General features: G+C 39.1%; 1 protein-coding gene across 1 annotated transcript; it reads right to left on the bottom strand.

Annotated features, from left to right (window-relative positions):
* Positions 1 to 4,135: 4,135 nt before the first annotated feature.
* Positions 4,136 to 15,485, bottom strand: LOC144033141 (Na(+)/citrate cotransporter-like). Its single transcript, XM_077541013.1, has 12 exons — positions 15,288 to 15,485; positions 14,728 to 14,856; positions 12,250 to 12,386; positions 11,127 to 11,332; positions 10,873 to 11,053; positions 10,626 to 10,748; positions 10,341 to 10,553; positions 9,186 to 9,292; positions 9,000 to 9,121; positions 7,766 to 7,927; positions 5,270 to 5,407; positions 4,136 to 5,042 (listed from the first exon to the last, which is right to left on the bottom strand). The coding sequence occupies exons 1-12, from the start codon at positions 15,384 to 15,386 to the stop codon at positions 4,917 to 4,919; spliced, it is 1,743 nt and encodes a 580-aa protein (XP_077397139.1). The 5' UTR covers positions 15,387 to 15,485; the 3' UTR covers positions 4,136 to 4,916.

Here is a 15,485-nt window from a genome sequence, read left to right as displayed (position 1 = left end):
CATTTTGATTATTGGGAATAAGGGCCATTAAATCCACGAACTTTGTGCCCTTTCTGTTTTCGCACAAATCTGTAGTTTTGTGACAGATGACACTAATTCTCTTGCTTGCTTGCTTTTTTTCTGTCATTTTTCAACTCACTGAAAATCCTCACACGTTTTTGCATTCCACAAATTTTTTTGCTTTAGTTATTTTTTTTTTTTCAATGGATAGTAATGTGAGGCAAATTTTAATGTCAACGTTTGATACTGTTCACTAAGACTGTTTCTTGATACGTTTGGCTGTACTTTTTTGTTCATTCATCCATCCGTCCATTTTAATTCAGTTCATTCATTCATTCATTCATTCATTCATTCATTCATTCATTCATTCATTTATCGATGACAGGTGCCCGAGTGTGTGGAATCTTTGCTAAAAACACCTGTTTTGCATATAGAATGCCAACGATCCTACAACTAACTTCCGAGTCACTTCTTACTGTCTGCATTTTGCCAGGAGATGGAGACATTGTATCCTTTTTAATGATAAAGACACAAAGTTTGACCAGCCATTTTTGATCCTGGTACCCGCCAGTGAAACTGCAGAGGATTCGTGTTCATGTGAACACTTTCAAAAGGTCAATTTCATTCTCTGAATCTCTTACAAACATTAAATTAGGCAAAAGGGAACCTTCCTTTCCCTTGTCATGTTTGTCACGTCAAGACAAAATGTTTCCTCTCCACCAAGGGGAAAAGTCCTCTGAAAATAATTCCTCTTCCATCTCGAGTTACGATTTAAAGTCACAGATGATGTTAGAGATATTTTGCTCCCATAATAAGAAATCTGAAGAAACGGGGCTACCATGTAAGAAAAATAAAATCACAAAAATATTTACACTTTGAAAGAAAATATGTCGTGTGCCATAGTCACCACTAGGTGGCATACTCTCCATCCAAAATTGTGCTTAGCGTCCCAAAAATTGGATACATACCCAAAAATTGGATACATAGCCTACTGATGTGTTAATTATTAATTTAATTGTACCAGTATTTAGATATTTGCAAGCATTCCGTTAGTGTTTGTTTTTGGTTTGCACACCACGGTGCCTGGCATTTGACAGGAAAATGGGGCCCCGGGCCCGAGTCGTGCGGGACGAGATGCTTCATTGCACCCGGGAGGATTGGCGAACGCTGATGTGTGTTGCGTGGAGCAGGTGGCTGTCTGCTGCCTGTCACTTGTCAACTTGTTCCCCCCAGACTGGTCTAATAAAAATATTGACATTCTGTAAAGTTGTGTATGTGGTCACACTGGCTTTGGGGGCTGGCCTGGGTGCCAACGTTCAAATATTAACTTAAGTTAATAAAATATCTTAATATTAAAATAAATAAATAAATATATATATATATATATATATATATATATATATATATATATATATATATATATATATATATATATGTTGTATACACATTTGCAACGTGTCTGTATAAAATATTAACATTAAATGACCAAAAATTTGAAAGAAACAAACAAACAATACAGGGAAATCACATTTTCGGTTTTGCTGTTGTCTTAAATGTTTGCGTGATAGCAGAGGACACAGTTTATCGGACTTCTATTATGTGTGTTTTACTTTTGTCAAAGGGTACCAAACATGGGGACCCTTCCATTGGGAATGAAGCCAGGAAAAATGTTGCAGGTCCACCACTATGGCAACATGTCAGGTTGAAGTACCACTTGAAATTTAACACGTATTTCGATGAAATCAAATATATTTCAGCTCACTGAGTACAAAGAAAGAGCCTCTGTCATTCTTCTAGCAGCTGAGTGTAAGCAATCAGGACGCTACACACAAACCTTTTTGTGTTAACATGGTGCTATCACACAGGAGGCACATTGTCCACCTGTCTGTGCAATTGATACACGGGATACTTGGAATGTGATTTTAGATCTCTATTGGTCACTCATTAGGTGTGCCTTCCCACTGGATGGGTAACAATTGGTTAATAAGTAGTAGCATGGAGACCTCCACTAAGGTAAAAAATAGGTGGACCTTCATCAGAAGTAATAACTACTCACACCTAAGTAGAAGTACAGATACTTGTGTCTTCTTGATGTGTCATCATTTGCGGTGGTTGAAGAAAAATAACAAGCCTATTTCGACAAGGAGTGGAAAGTACAGTACAGATACTCGTTTTCAAATGAAGGAGAAAGGTTAAAAAAAATAATCAGAAAAATACTCAAGTCAAGTACATATACATGATGTTGCTTATGAATAGTAATGAAGTTTTGTAGCTCCTTTTTAATTACCCACATCTGACTTCAACAGTGGCACTTGGATTACTCCATGAATAACTAAGTTATGCTACTCTAGTCTGTACGTAGCTCACATACAAGCATAACAAAGGCCATTTTGCGCAACATCTTAAAAAAACAAAAAGAAAAACATAGAAGGCACACGTAACAATAGGAGTGTCTTCCCATCAGAGCATTACTGTACTTCAGTCACTCTGTATTTACAGGATTACAGACCCACACGGAAACCAAGAAGAAGTCCTAAATTAAGACTCAAACATGTGTTCCCATGAAGTTGAGAAAGGCCCCATCCAGACTTTTAACACTGTTCTGAGTAAGGGTGTTCCAATCAGGGTTTTATGCTGCCGGTTTTGATACAATCATTTATGAATGAGCAAGACCAGCTGATACCGATCACATGGATTAGGTGCACATTTGTAAAGATCTAGTGAAAAAGATTTTTTTTTCTTGTGTTTCAAAAACCTGCGATTGGCTGACAACCAGTCCAGGGTGTACCCCGCCTACTGCCCAAAGCTAGCTGAGATAGGCTCCAGCACCCCCCGTGACCCTTGTGAGGAATAAGCGGTCAAGAAAATGGATGGATGGATGGATGGATGTTTCAAAAACAAAACAAAAAAAATCTCATCAAAAACTTGAGCAACATGACAGCAATGATCAGGAATACTGTATGCTTTACAATCTGAGTGTTTTTTTCCCCTCCGAATTCCAAATTCTCTTTAATTTGCACTGACTAGATAAATAAATTACATGTCCTTGCAAACTTTCACAACCAAAATAAAAATGTAACTTAATTGAGTACATCATTATTTTTCCTGGTCATACGTGTGGATGGGCCCTTGTTGCCGGGGAGAGTTCAAAGGGCTCAGTCACTTCCTTGAGGTGTGTTTGTGCCAATACTTGAATTGTTTTTTTCGTGGGCTGTAATTTCTTTGGACTTGTCTCATTGTTTTGGGTATTGGTCAAACCAACTGATCTGTCTGGAAAACGCCAATGGGTATGTTTTGCATTTGAATGAAATAATGCCAGCAAAATTGGGAGAGATGTTTTGTTTTGTTTTGTCAGCGAACACTGACCAGGCCAGATAGGCTACATGTCATGTATTAATGATTAGAATGCACAGACAATGGAATGGAATATAATTTGATATGATTCATATCTGATTCATTCCAAAACTCCATAACTTACCAGAAATGTAACTTGAGCAAGATGATTAATCTAATTGCTCAAAAATAATAAATAAATAAAAAATAAAAAAATCTGTTGAAATCATACTTTACTGCTGGGAAACATTCATAGGGCTGAGTTGCAATTACAGCCCCACAGGTAGATTTGTGCTCCTGATCTCTTTGGAAGTTTTGTGGACTTTTCTTATTATTCTGACTGAGTATTGGTCGATCTAACAGATCAATTGAAAACGCAACAAAAATACATTGTTTTTTAATGAAAAAACAAAAAAAAAAAAACATCATGCTATTGGCCTACCTGGAAAATTGCAGCACTTGTGCTATCTGTAATTTAAAAAAAAAAAAACCCACTTCCTCTTTAAACTGTACGGAATTTGTGATTCATTAGAAAGTTTCAAAACAAAATAAAAATGGAACTCGAGCTGACAGCAGAATGAGTTCTACTGGTCAAGTCCCATTTTCATACCCATTGTGTTGCTGAGCAGAGTTTACAGGGCTCAGTGGTAACTGCCCAGTAAATAGACACGAAGTCAGATCAACATTAACATTCAGGACATGTCAAGAAAGGGCACTAGAAGGATTACAAGATTATTTATGCACTTTAATTTCTGTTCTGTATCAAATATAAAATTGAAATCAAATACCTAATTGGAGCGTCATTTATCTTGTTGGGAAATAAAACTGATTTTGATCAATTTTACATACAAAACACGTTTTGAGAAAAAAATACGTACAATGTAGAAAAACACAGCAGTTCAGGCAGAACTCATTATTGCATACTTACATAATCATTGCAAAATTACAGCAGTGATTTGAATCGTAAAAGAAATTTTTGTGCAAGTCTTGCTGTTATTTACAATTACAAGATATAATTCAAAGCTCAAATAATGCTCCAGCATTATTAAAAGTTCATGTCTATTTGCTGTATATTGTACACAATGATTAGACCATTTTGTGCATACCTTTTCATCTTTTAGCAGCTGAGATTTAAAATGATCAATTTGTAGCAGAAAGAAATACATCATGTAAACAATTTGTAAGTGGATTGTTATAACTTAAAAGTGTGAATGGTTAAGCAGCAGCATTCTTACACCTGGTCAACGTTTGTTTTAAATGTTTCTTTTAGTAATAACCCACCTTCTCATGCTCAGTTGTTGTTTCTAATGACATGTTTTTGTTAACAGTGCTCAGGTTAGGTCATATAAAAATCTTGTCAGCATTTTAATAACAGGCAAATCTCTTTTTCAAATCTTTCCCTAGTGTTTTTAATAGAAAGGTGTTTCCCTCTACTTCTGATTCAACATCCACTAGGCTTGAGCGTGGACTGGAAAATAAAGATGGTGGGAGACGTTGTGTCTCAGCAGTGCAGGCCATGTCAGACCTTGATGTGGCTCAGACCAGACAGCAGGAGATTGATACGGTGGGGAACCCGGGCGCTGTCACGGCCCAGTTGCGTTGGCCCAGGTAGGAAAGGTGTCCAGGTGAAACATCGCCCGGCCCCACGTGTTGATGGCCAGCGTGATGCACAGTATGCCAATGATGTTCATGACTAATCCAGTCCTGGCCTGAAGGATGAGAAGGTAGACAGGCCGGTAGATAACTACATAGAGTGAAGGACTACCAGCCAAATATCTTGGTAAGTAGCTAGGCAGGCTTAAAAACAGACAAGCATATTTTAAGTAGGCAGTCAAGTCAGTAGATGTCAAAATCAACAAATGAATGGATCTACAAAGAGATGGGATCTCAAATACTCACTGATATTATTCCACATATGTTACAAGGACACACTCACCATGTCCGAAACCTTGAGGTATCCGTAGGAGAAGACGATGGCGTTTGGCGGCGTGGCCACAGGCAACATGAAGGCGAAGGAGGCGCTCAGGGTACAAGGCACCATGACGTACAGCGGGTTCATTCCGATGGACTGCGACTGTGGAATCAAACAGGGATCAACTTCAATCCTCCATTCCACGTCACTTTGTAACCGCTGGACAGAAAACTCTCAGATGGGCATAATTTAGACGTATTCCTGCAAACTCAGGGCTGACTCACGGCATCTGAAATAGATAATTGGAACATTTTCTAGCAATAATAGCAGCCTGCAAATATGATTCCGCAAACATGGCACCTCAGAAGGGCACAGTAATTTCTGCTTCTGAAAATACATGGAATAGGTTAACAGGCCTTCATTGGAATTGTGGTCATACTGATTCATAGGTTGTGGCCAGCAACCATTCAAGAGCAGTTCTCATTACATGTGGGATGACTTGGTCTTTATTTGAAATGATTGACCTACATAAAGAAAATTCAACAATGAAGGGGTTGTTCTAAAACCACTAAAAACAAGGAATGTTGCTGAATTTTAATGGTTAAGAACCTCATCAGAGGAATTTAAGACTGACATTGCAAAAGCTATTGAAACAATGTGAATATATGCAATGTAAAATAGGTGGAGCCTGTCCAAAGGCTATTAAACCAAATGGACACACTGGACAAAATTAGGTCCTTGACATTATTACAGTACATGTCTCAGGGCCCTCTAAAATTTTTTTGTTTCATAATTACTTTGTATTCTTGAGCCAAATAAATAATCACTTTGAGTTTGTTTTTATTTTTTTTTAATTCAGCTCTGTACGCCAGTTTGTTGCCTGCATAAAATCTGGTATACGCACAAAACTGTCTCAAAAAGATACGCCTAAAAGAACACAGAAAGTCTGCAATTTTGGGTCCTTAAAGCCTAGCTTGCCTGAGAATTTTTTTCCTTGTGATTAAATTTGACCCGCATATTTTGAATTGTAGTCATATATTCCATAATTAATCTCAATTCATCACATTTTTCATACTATTTCTTACAAGGCTTGTAGCAGATATTTACTTGAGCATGTAAATGTAAAATGTAAATATGTAAATATGAAAAATGTAAAATGTATGTATGTAAAATGTAAATATGTAAATGTAAAATGATCAAATAGAAAGTATATTTAGGTTTATAGACTGTCTGACTTTTTTTTTTTTTTATCCTTGATTAAAACACCTTTCCTGCATGTAAAATACAACTGTTGATTAAAATGAACTAAACAAAATCAGGTATCTTACTTTAAATCCTTCTCATAGGAACAATTCTCCAAACTTCTTGCTTCCAGGTTTAGTTCTGCCCATGAGCAACACACTCCAGCAACACTTGTTTATGAGGCCCCGTGACGGTAACTTAAGCAGGGGATTTTGCTCTCAGATGATAGGCCAAAGACACACAACTAATGTGCTACTTTAATTTGACTTTGCAAAGTGTGCATATTAGCTACTTTAGAATTTTCCACCAGCTTCAAGCAAGTCCATATTTATCCATCTTCCTACCAGTGACTCCTCCAAGTTTGGCTGTACACGTGAGTAGTTTATAAGCCACCAAACGAGTTAAGAAGAATTAATCTCCAGAGTTAACAGCCCTAATTTTGTGTTATTCTGCCCCCGAAGCCAATTTAAGATAGCAACAGGAAATATGGTAGATGTTTCTATGATGACTAGATTGATACCAAATTTGTGTATTACACAGATGGTCACTGCAAAATTGAAAAAAAAAGAGTTTCCCCACTGGAATTGGGAGAAGCATGCGGGTGAAGTTTGATTGCTCACCATAAAATATGAAACTGTAAGCTCCACAAGTTGATCAAATGTCATGTGTAATAATCACACCTTGACTCATAAGATTGAGATGTCTAGCTTATTCAAACGCTGTATATTTGCATTGAGTCCTCCATCTCGTGAGAATCCTTGTCAATTTATACTTTTTAAAGCCTGTGCAAACTGTTCTCGTAAGAGGGAGTCACAAGCGATAACTTTCCCTCCCACCATTTACTTTCAGACGCATGTAACTGAGGAGATTGTCTTTTCTTTTACTTGTCTTCAGACTGAATAAAAATCTATGTAAGCACCCTTGCCTGGTACCATCTTTCGCAACCCGGCTCACTGGCGCTAACTCGCAGTTCTCAAGCAAGGCGCACAGTAATGCCATTCTTCAGCCCGTGGCGGGGTGAGCCGCATTGAAGGCCCAGGAACTGAATTGGAGTGTTGGCAGGCTACGAATGGGAGGAGGGGCCCCTGCGGAATGGGACTAAACACATTCAGCTTGAATGAGCAACTCGATGGGTAACAAAACAGGCGGAGAATGAGCAGACTGCCACTAGGAGGGGTTTGAATGCTCGACTCGCATTGGGGGTAAATCAGCTAGAAAAGAAGCACTTCACCTTGCAGTTGTCTTTTAACAAGTCTTTTTTTTTTTCCTATTGCTTACCATCGATGCTAAGACGGGCAGGAAGAGTGTCGCAGTCGCCACATTGCTGGTGCACTCTGTAAAGGTTGCAATCAGGAGACACAAAATAATGGCGATTGCCCAGGGTGGGATGCTTTGCAAGGGGCTCATTTGATTTCCCATCCACCTGGACAGTCCCGAAACCTGAAAAGAAGATACACATTTGGGGGGTTAAACTGAGGTCGCCACTGAATTCTAGATTCATGGTGTCAAACATTGTAGGAAATGTAAATACTCTATGACCATACATACATTTTGGATAGTCACTATTTCAATGTTTTTCTTTTACTACTTTTGTACTGGACTCAACTAAACCACAGTTAACATGAGAAAATGTGATATTTTTTCCATTTGGAGGTAAACATATCATGCATTGTCTTTAGAGTGTCAAGCCACCCCCCAAATTCTGTTCTATGCAGGCCCACTAGTCTAATACAGTATTTGGTTAAAATTGCGTGAGTGGAATATGAGTTAAGTAGCAAAATCCATCAGTTTTTAGCAATATCATAAGGCGGCCATTTTGCCAGTTGCTGTCGAGTGAAAATGACATCACATTTGCTCAGGTTTCAGGTAACAACCAATCACAGCTCAGCGTCAGAAAACAGTTACACTGTGATTGGCCGTTGCCTGAGCCCTAAGCTGTGATGTCATCTTCAGTCGACAGCAAGTGGCAAAATGGCCGCGCCCTTGAAATGGATAAAAACGGCTGGATTTTGCTGCATAACTAATATTCCACAAATGCAATATTAATCAGAAAGGCGAAGTATTTTGCACATTTTGGGTTAATAAATAAATAAATAAAAATAGTCCCAATATTTCAATAAACCTTTGAAAGATTATAACATCACAGAAAACCAATATGTGACATGTATACCACACACTGTGCTAACAGAGAGGTGGAAATGAAAATGGTTGCTGATCAGACATAGCAACCAATTAACCATATACGCTATAGATATACAGATGGGCAGAGTAACCAACTGAGAGAGAGGATGCTTGGTAGATAGATGGACAGACAGGCCAATGGCTGTGCAATCAATAAACAGCGACAGACAGATAGTAGATAGATGGGTAGGCAGACGGAGAGGCCTACTGATGGACTGACTGATTGCTAGTCTACAAATGTTAGCATTAGCAACCATGCTAATGCTAATGCCGCTCTTCAGACTTTTCTGAGGTGCTTGTAATTGCGTGTCATCCTATCCCCCCCGCCTACCTCACTCCCTTTGGCCAGAGCAAAGCCTCCTCCAAGGAGCAGCACGATTCCCCACGGTAACTTCTTCTGGGCCACCTTCCAGGTGAGCAGACGTGGAGTTGAGCTGGATGTCTGGTGGGGTGCTACAGAGTGAATGAAGTGTCAGTGTTGTGTCATTACACAGCGACAACTTTTTGATGGACCAACCTGTGTCAAAACTTTGCGTCCTGCATGAGCACAAACGTGGAGGTTTGGACGGCAGGACAAAGAGGAGGATGGCGATGAAGATAGCCACGGTGGCGTCTGTGACGTACCTAAGTGGAAGTTGATTTTGCTTTATGAGGTGGACTTCAAGACAGAATGAGCAGAAGGATGTGCTATGCTCACTAGGCCAATGGTTTGTAAGCACAACGCCAGTCTGGCCAAGGTAAATTTGTCCAATTTCAGTTAAAGGGGAAGTCAACCCCAAGACAATTTTATATCTATTAGTTCTCTTAATATTGCACTAGTGGAATATAAGTTAAGCAACAAAATCCAGCCGTTTTTATCGATATCAGAAGGTGGCCATGTTGTCACTTGCTGTCAAGTGAAAATGACATCACAGTTGTTCAGGTCTCAGGTAGCAACCAATCACAGCTCAGATTCAGAAAACAGGTGAGCTGTGATTGGTAAGATGGCAGAAGGTACAATGGACCTATGCATCAACCTTAGTATAAATACTTTTTGCTCAATTTGTGTTTGGTGTTGTGGATTTTCACGAGGGGTGTAAATCCTACCAAGCACGTGGCGTAACTACACAGAGGAGGGTTCAACCCCATGTATGTAATTTCACAGATGGCTGAAGGCCAGCAGATCTGCGAGAGAGAAGGCTGTGCCGCATAGTGATAGATCGATAGATAGATAGATAGATAGATAGATAGATAGATAGATAGATAGATAGATAGATAGATAGATAGATAGATAGATAGATAGATAGATAGATAGATAGATAGATAGATAGATAGATAGATAGATAGATAGATAGATAGATAGTTTTTATTTCCATTTTTACTTATTTGTTGTATTTCATTTTTGAATTATATTTTTATATCTGTTTTTATTTTCACTTGTATTTATTTATTTTATTTTTGTTTTTGTTTTATTAATCTATTTATTTTTATTTTATTTTGTAACTAATTTATTTTTTATTTGACAGTTTTGGTACTCCATACAAAGGCTTGTGCAAAGATGAGTGGACTTGACTTGACTTGACTTGACTTGACACAGAAATCAAGATCCGCCGGCATTTGTGCCACAGCGCAGGTGAGCTATCAATGGAAATGGAGCCCAAAAAGTGTAATTAGGGGAGGAAAAGTTTTATACTCTGCTTTGGAGTTGAAGACGTTCGTGGCCCAGCCGTGCATAAATCCAGGGTCCCTGGAGAACCAGAGGACCACAAGCAGGATGAAGAGACCCAGGACGCTGAATTCGCCAAAGGATATGGGCCCCAGCCGGCGATACTGCCCTTTGATCACTTCATAGGCAGCCACATCTTTCTCCGTCTTTTTAGTGCCGCAGCCCCACGTCTTCTTGAAGCTGGAAACGACAGCACCTCAACGTTCAGTCCCCGTCCCCCGATGTGTACTTTCTCTGCGTCCATTCACTCACTTGAATCCAATGAAGACAAACTGTAGCCACAGCCACGCCAGCACCAGCATGAGGATCATGTTGGGGAAGGCGAATCCGAACCAGGAGGCAAAATTGATCACGTCGCCATTTTCAGGGAACAGTCTGAAGGACAACAACGTTAGGTTTAATGATAGTAGTGGTATTAGGAGGGTTAAGGTCCACTGAAGGCCCTGGTACAAAATGCACAGCCCGCCACTGCCATCCACCCATCAAACCCAAAACCCACTGGCTCATTTGTCCGTTCAGCACCAGGTTTGGACCGGTCCCGGTCAGCGTGGCGGTGCCGCCGATGCTGGCAGAGTAGCAGACGCAAAGGGTCATCCCTTTGCACATCTTCTGTCTTTCCGCTGCCTCCTTTTGTCGGGCTGCCTCATCGGTGGTGTCCAGGAAAGTCACAACCACGGGGCCTTTAAACAGGAGACCAGAGTCTGAGCGGAGCAAGCGAAAAACAGGGTCCCGAAGAGTCCAGCATCCTCTCACCTGTCACCTCTGTTTGTTTCTCCTGCTTGCTGTCCCCCTCTGACCCCTGGTCCTCGTCCAAGCTCGGAATGGCGGTCGTCTGTGTATTGCTGTTGTTGAGCTCCTCCAGGACGGCTTGGACGATGGGCACCATCATGGCTGCGGTGGCCGTGTTGCTGATCCACATCGACAAGAAAGCCGTCACGCCCATGAAACCCAGCATCAGCCTGCCGACAAAGGTCAAAATATCAACTGGATGTTTAGAGCAGTTGTTGTTAAACAAGGGTCGAGTACAGATGTTACCTTGTTTTTGCTAATTGAGGGTCGCTCACTTGAGTTCATTAATATATCAAATTTGGATGAACTTAATTCAATTGTGCATTACCACTTGAAACAATTCAATTAAGTTGGTCAACAATTCTGTTTTTAGACTTAAGTTGGTTCAACAATTCTCTTTTGTGTATGCAGTTGTCAAAAAGGAACAAAAACACCTATTCACAACTGAGACCTTGAAACACTAACGAGTCACATGACACTGGGGAGTGGGGAATCACAAACTGTGCCCAATGTGAACATTTTCACTTAGAGGTGTACTCACTTTTGTTGCATGGGTTTAGCTAATGGCTGTATTTTGAATTATTTTGGGGGAAACATTTATTAAACTATGACTTTCTTCACCTAATAAACATTAATTTTCACACAAATTCACAATATTACGACTGGAAAAACATGACAATTTTTTTTGTATATAATTTTACAACAATTAGAGAACATTTTTTTCAACCTTTTTTACTTTTTCATTCTTATGGCATGCATGACACATGGTGGTTGGATCTAGTTGCTGTTAGGATTATGGCGGAAAAATTTCTCCCTTGACCCACGTGACCCACGACCCCCATTTTTGAGGACTCTTCATGAATCATCATCATCATCATTTCATTTATTTCATGCAATAACGAACAGTTGAACACAGGAGCAACAATTCATACTGTAGTTTCATAATATTGTATGAACAGGTAAAAAAAATAAGAGAAAAAAAGAGGAAAAATTATGATTTTTCCAGAAAGGTAGTTGGGAGAAGAAAACTTCATGAATAAACCATCAAGCAGGAATCAAAAAAGCTCATTGGCCCAATGCAACTCACAGTGCCGGATGCACGCCGAAAAGCAGGAGCACCCTCAGGGCGATGCGCTTGTGGAGGTTCCAGTGCTCCACGGCCACAGCCACCATCAGGCCGCCCACAAACAACATGTTGGTGTCCTTCAGGTACTGCATGCACACCTGAAAGAGAAGCACCACAGTATTGATGTTATCATCAATGCCAGTCATGATGTAGAAATAATTTACAGTCCAAAGAAAATCCATGGCCACATGCGTGTGCGAAATGTATCATAATGAATGAAATTGAATCAATCTTGCAGTTTTAGAGCTGCCCAACACAACAGAAGACATTCGAATTAAAAAAAAAAGAAGAAAAAAAAGGCCATAGATCAATAAGATTACGATTACTTTTTTTTTTTTTAAGTTAACATTTTAATGCTGAAAACTACATTTTTTTTAAAAAAAAAACGCTTTTTTTTAATAATATTTTTTCAAATTGATAATATACTGCTGATTTGTCTCTTTATTTTTCTTTGACACTTCTTTTGTTTTAAACAAACCTTTTCCTCAAAAAATAATATGAAATGTCTTGAAAGAATCAAACTTTGTTGATAAAAATCTGACTGCTAATATATATATATATATATATATATATATATATATATATATATATATTAGTATTTTTCGTGAAAAGGATCAAACTTTTCTTTAAAAAAATCAATTTTTAAAGACTTTTTTTTTCCCTAAAATGAAAAAATATGACTTGTAAAAACAAATGCTGCATGTATCATTTCTTCTCATGAAATTAAAGCATATTTTTGTTTATAAAAAAATATTCTATCTCCAAAACATGACCCCCCCCCCCCCCCTCCGAAAAAAAACTGAAAACCTTTCATGAGAAAATAGCTTTACTCTTGTAAAGTTACAAAAAAATAATTGTGACTTTATTTCACAAAAGAAAAAAATATATATTGTTAAAATGGCTTGTAGTATTAATGTGCTTCTAAGAGATGGGAGTAAATAACAAAAATGTCAAACAATTCATGTCATTATTTGGTTCAAAGCAAGTCGTAAGTCAAGTCATAAGATAACACAAAAATCTGTAAAACTATAATGTATATATTTACAAATGTATACACTTACCTTTTTTGTAATAAGAATGTTATTTTTTTAAACTATTATTTGTATGAGTGTCATGCTCTGTCACGCTGTTACTGTGATCAAATATTGAAATATGCTGAATGTGGGAGTAAACATGCATCCTCATATTTAAAAACTACATATTTCACAAGTTTATTAGTGTGTGTAAATGGGTGACTTAGAAGCATTATACTTCAGTTGAGACTTTATGAAGTTCAGTCAAGTTGACATCCATTTGTTTATGGGGGCTCTGCCACATCAAGTATGGCGGACCCATTAAAACCAGAAAAGTACAAAGTGTGTATAAATAACAAGTTTTAATAATGGTATGGTTTCAAGAGTACACTCTCCATGGTGTCTATCTATCACTATTAATTGTCAATTAAATACATTAACAGACATCAAGTTTAGTTAATATATGGCCATGAGGGTCAAGCTACGTGCTAACATAGCTAGCTTAGCTTCACATTCAAGGACTGACTGACAAAAGTAAATGTCATCAATGTCTTAATTTCTTCGAATTTCAAACCTTGCGTGATGCTGTCGGCTTTCATCAAAACAATCATCGTTGAATCGTTGTTTTCATCTTTTAGCTCAAAGAGCCGCCTTGTCAGTGGCATACTACAGTGACCACCACAACACAAAAAACGAAAGGCTCACTTTAAAAAAAAAGGTGTTCACATGTAACAGAATGACTTGTCAAGTCACGGAGTTCAAGTCAAAGTCTTGCTACATGTTACCAACCAAGGCACAAATAATAAAATCAGTGACTTTATCGACTTAAGTTCAAGTCATGTGATTTGATTCACACACCTTGTACACCATATTCCACTTTGCTGCAGTGCTCCATTTTCTTTCTGGTCTGCATCTCCTTGATATATTTGAAATTCAAACAACAAACTACAAGCTTTTCCCTTCAAAGTAGTTTGGAGTCTCACATTCCCATCCATTTCTGCCATGTTTTATGCACTCTCTGTAGGATTCTTTGCATGCGGGTCGTGCATCGCAACCAACCTCGTTTTAAAACTGGTTCCTTTGTTGACCCTCTTGCGCATGGGAAAGCGGTTAAAAGAAACAAACAAATTACACATAGCCACTAATGGTAAGAAGGGCTGTTCCAGCAAGACAGACAATAGACTGGAGCAAGCTCGGCCAGGAACTGTCAGATGCTCAGAGCGTTGTGAGCCACAACTCTTGCCTCTTCTCACACACTACACAAAGCTAATACCTCAGTATCTCTTTGGATTCATGCTTATCGTCCGGCCATCACTGGAGGGGAAACTCGTCGTTTAGGTTTGAAATATAACTTTTGTGACACAGTCCGAACTTTCCCGACTCATCTCGTACGCCCAAGTGTGAAAACCAAACACTTTTCACTCACACTCTTGGACTCCATAATGCCAAAGAGCGGGAAGAGGAGCACCGGGAGTAGGGCGGTCACCGCCAGCGGGAGAACCTCGGTGCACCAGTACACCGCCATGAGGATGATCACATAGGCACATGCTGCTTCCTGTAAAAATCACATCTCAACATTAATAATGGCTCTTACATCACAGAAGATATGACTGTTCAAAGGGTGCTGATGAGTGTTTATCAGGACCTTGGTTGACTTATTTTTGTTGATGATGAGCTATATCAGTTATCTGTTATCTGTTATGGCAGCACACTTTGTTCATAAGCGCACAAGTGATTACAAAAGTCTTATCACGTGTGTCACCGTTGTCACATCGGAGACATGGAGGGATTCCCACGCTAAAAGACCCCCACTCATGTTAAAACCACACACCAAGTCACGTTCTCGTATATTTGGTGTATGCATGCGCAACAGGTGCAAGTCAAACTCGAGTGGAGTCAAATAGAAAAATTGCGCACTTTTGCGACATTTTAACATCCATTAAGGGAATAAACAATAATGAATGATAATCATTTCTAAAAACTTACCGACGTGCCGATAACGAGCGGCAAAGGCAGCAGAAGGAGCGGAGTCGCGAAGAGGATGAAGTCGTCCTTGAGCGACAGCAGAAGCTTGAGAAGAGGCATCCTGAGTAAAACCACAATCGGGAGAGGAGCCCGCTTTTTTTATTGTGTGCGTGGAGGTGCAATGACGAAATAAGGAGCGAGATAGTTACTGCACGAATA

This window comes from Festucalex cinctus, chromosome 13 (assembly GCF_051991245.1).
Source record: "Festucalex cinctus isolate MCC-2025b chromosome 13, RoL_Fcin_1.0, whole genome shotgun sequence".
In the NCBI taxonomy this organism is placed as follows: Eukaryota; Metazoa; Chordata; class Actinopteri; order Syngnathiformes; family Syngnathidae; genus Festucalex; species Festucalex cinctus.
The sequence above is the reverse complement of the archived record's forward strand: the minus strand, read 5'-3'. Positions and strand labels throughout refer to the sequence as shown.

What these genes read in the sequence shown, in the direction of transcription:
- LOC144033141 (XM_077541013.1), bottom strand. Translation starts at nt 15,386, where the DNA reads ATGCCTCTTCTCAAGCTTCTGCTGTCGCTCAAGGACGACTTCATCCTC. An exon ending in CGCTCGTTATCGGCACGTCG is followed by an intron (nt 14,857 to 15,287) that starts GTAAGTTTTTAG and finishes TGATTTTTACAG; the next exon opens with GAAGCAGCATGTGCCTATGT. An exon ending in GAAACAAACAGAGGTGACAG is followed by an intron (nt 11,054 to 11,126) that starts GTGAGAGGATGC and finishes TCCTGTTTAAAG; the next exon opens with GCCCCGTGGTTGTGACTTTC.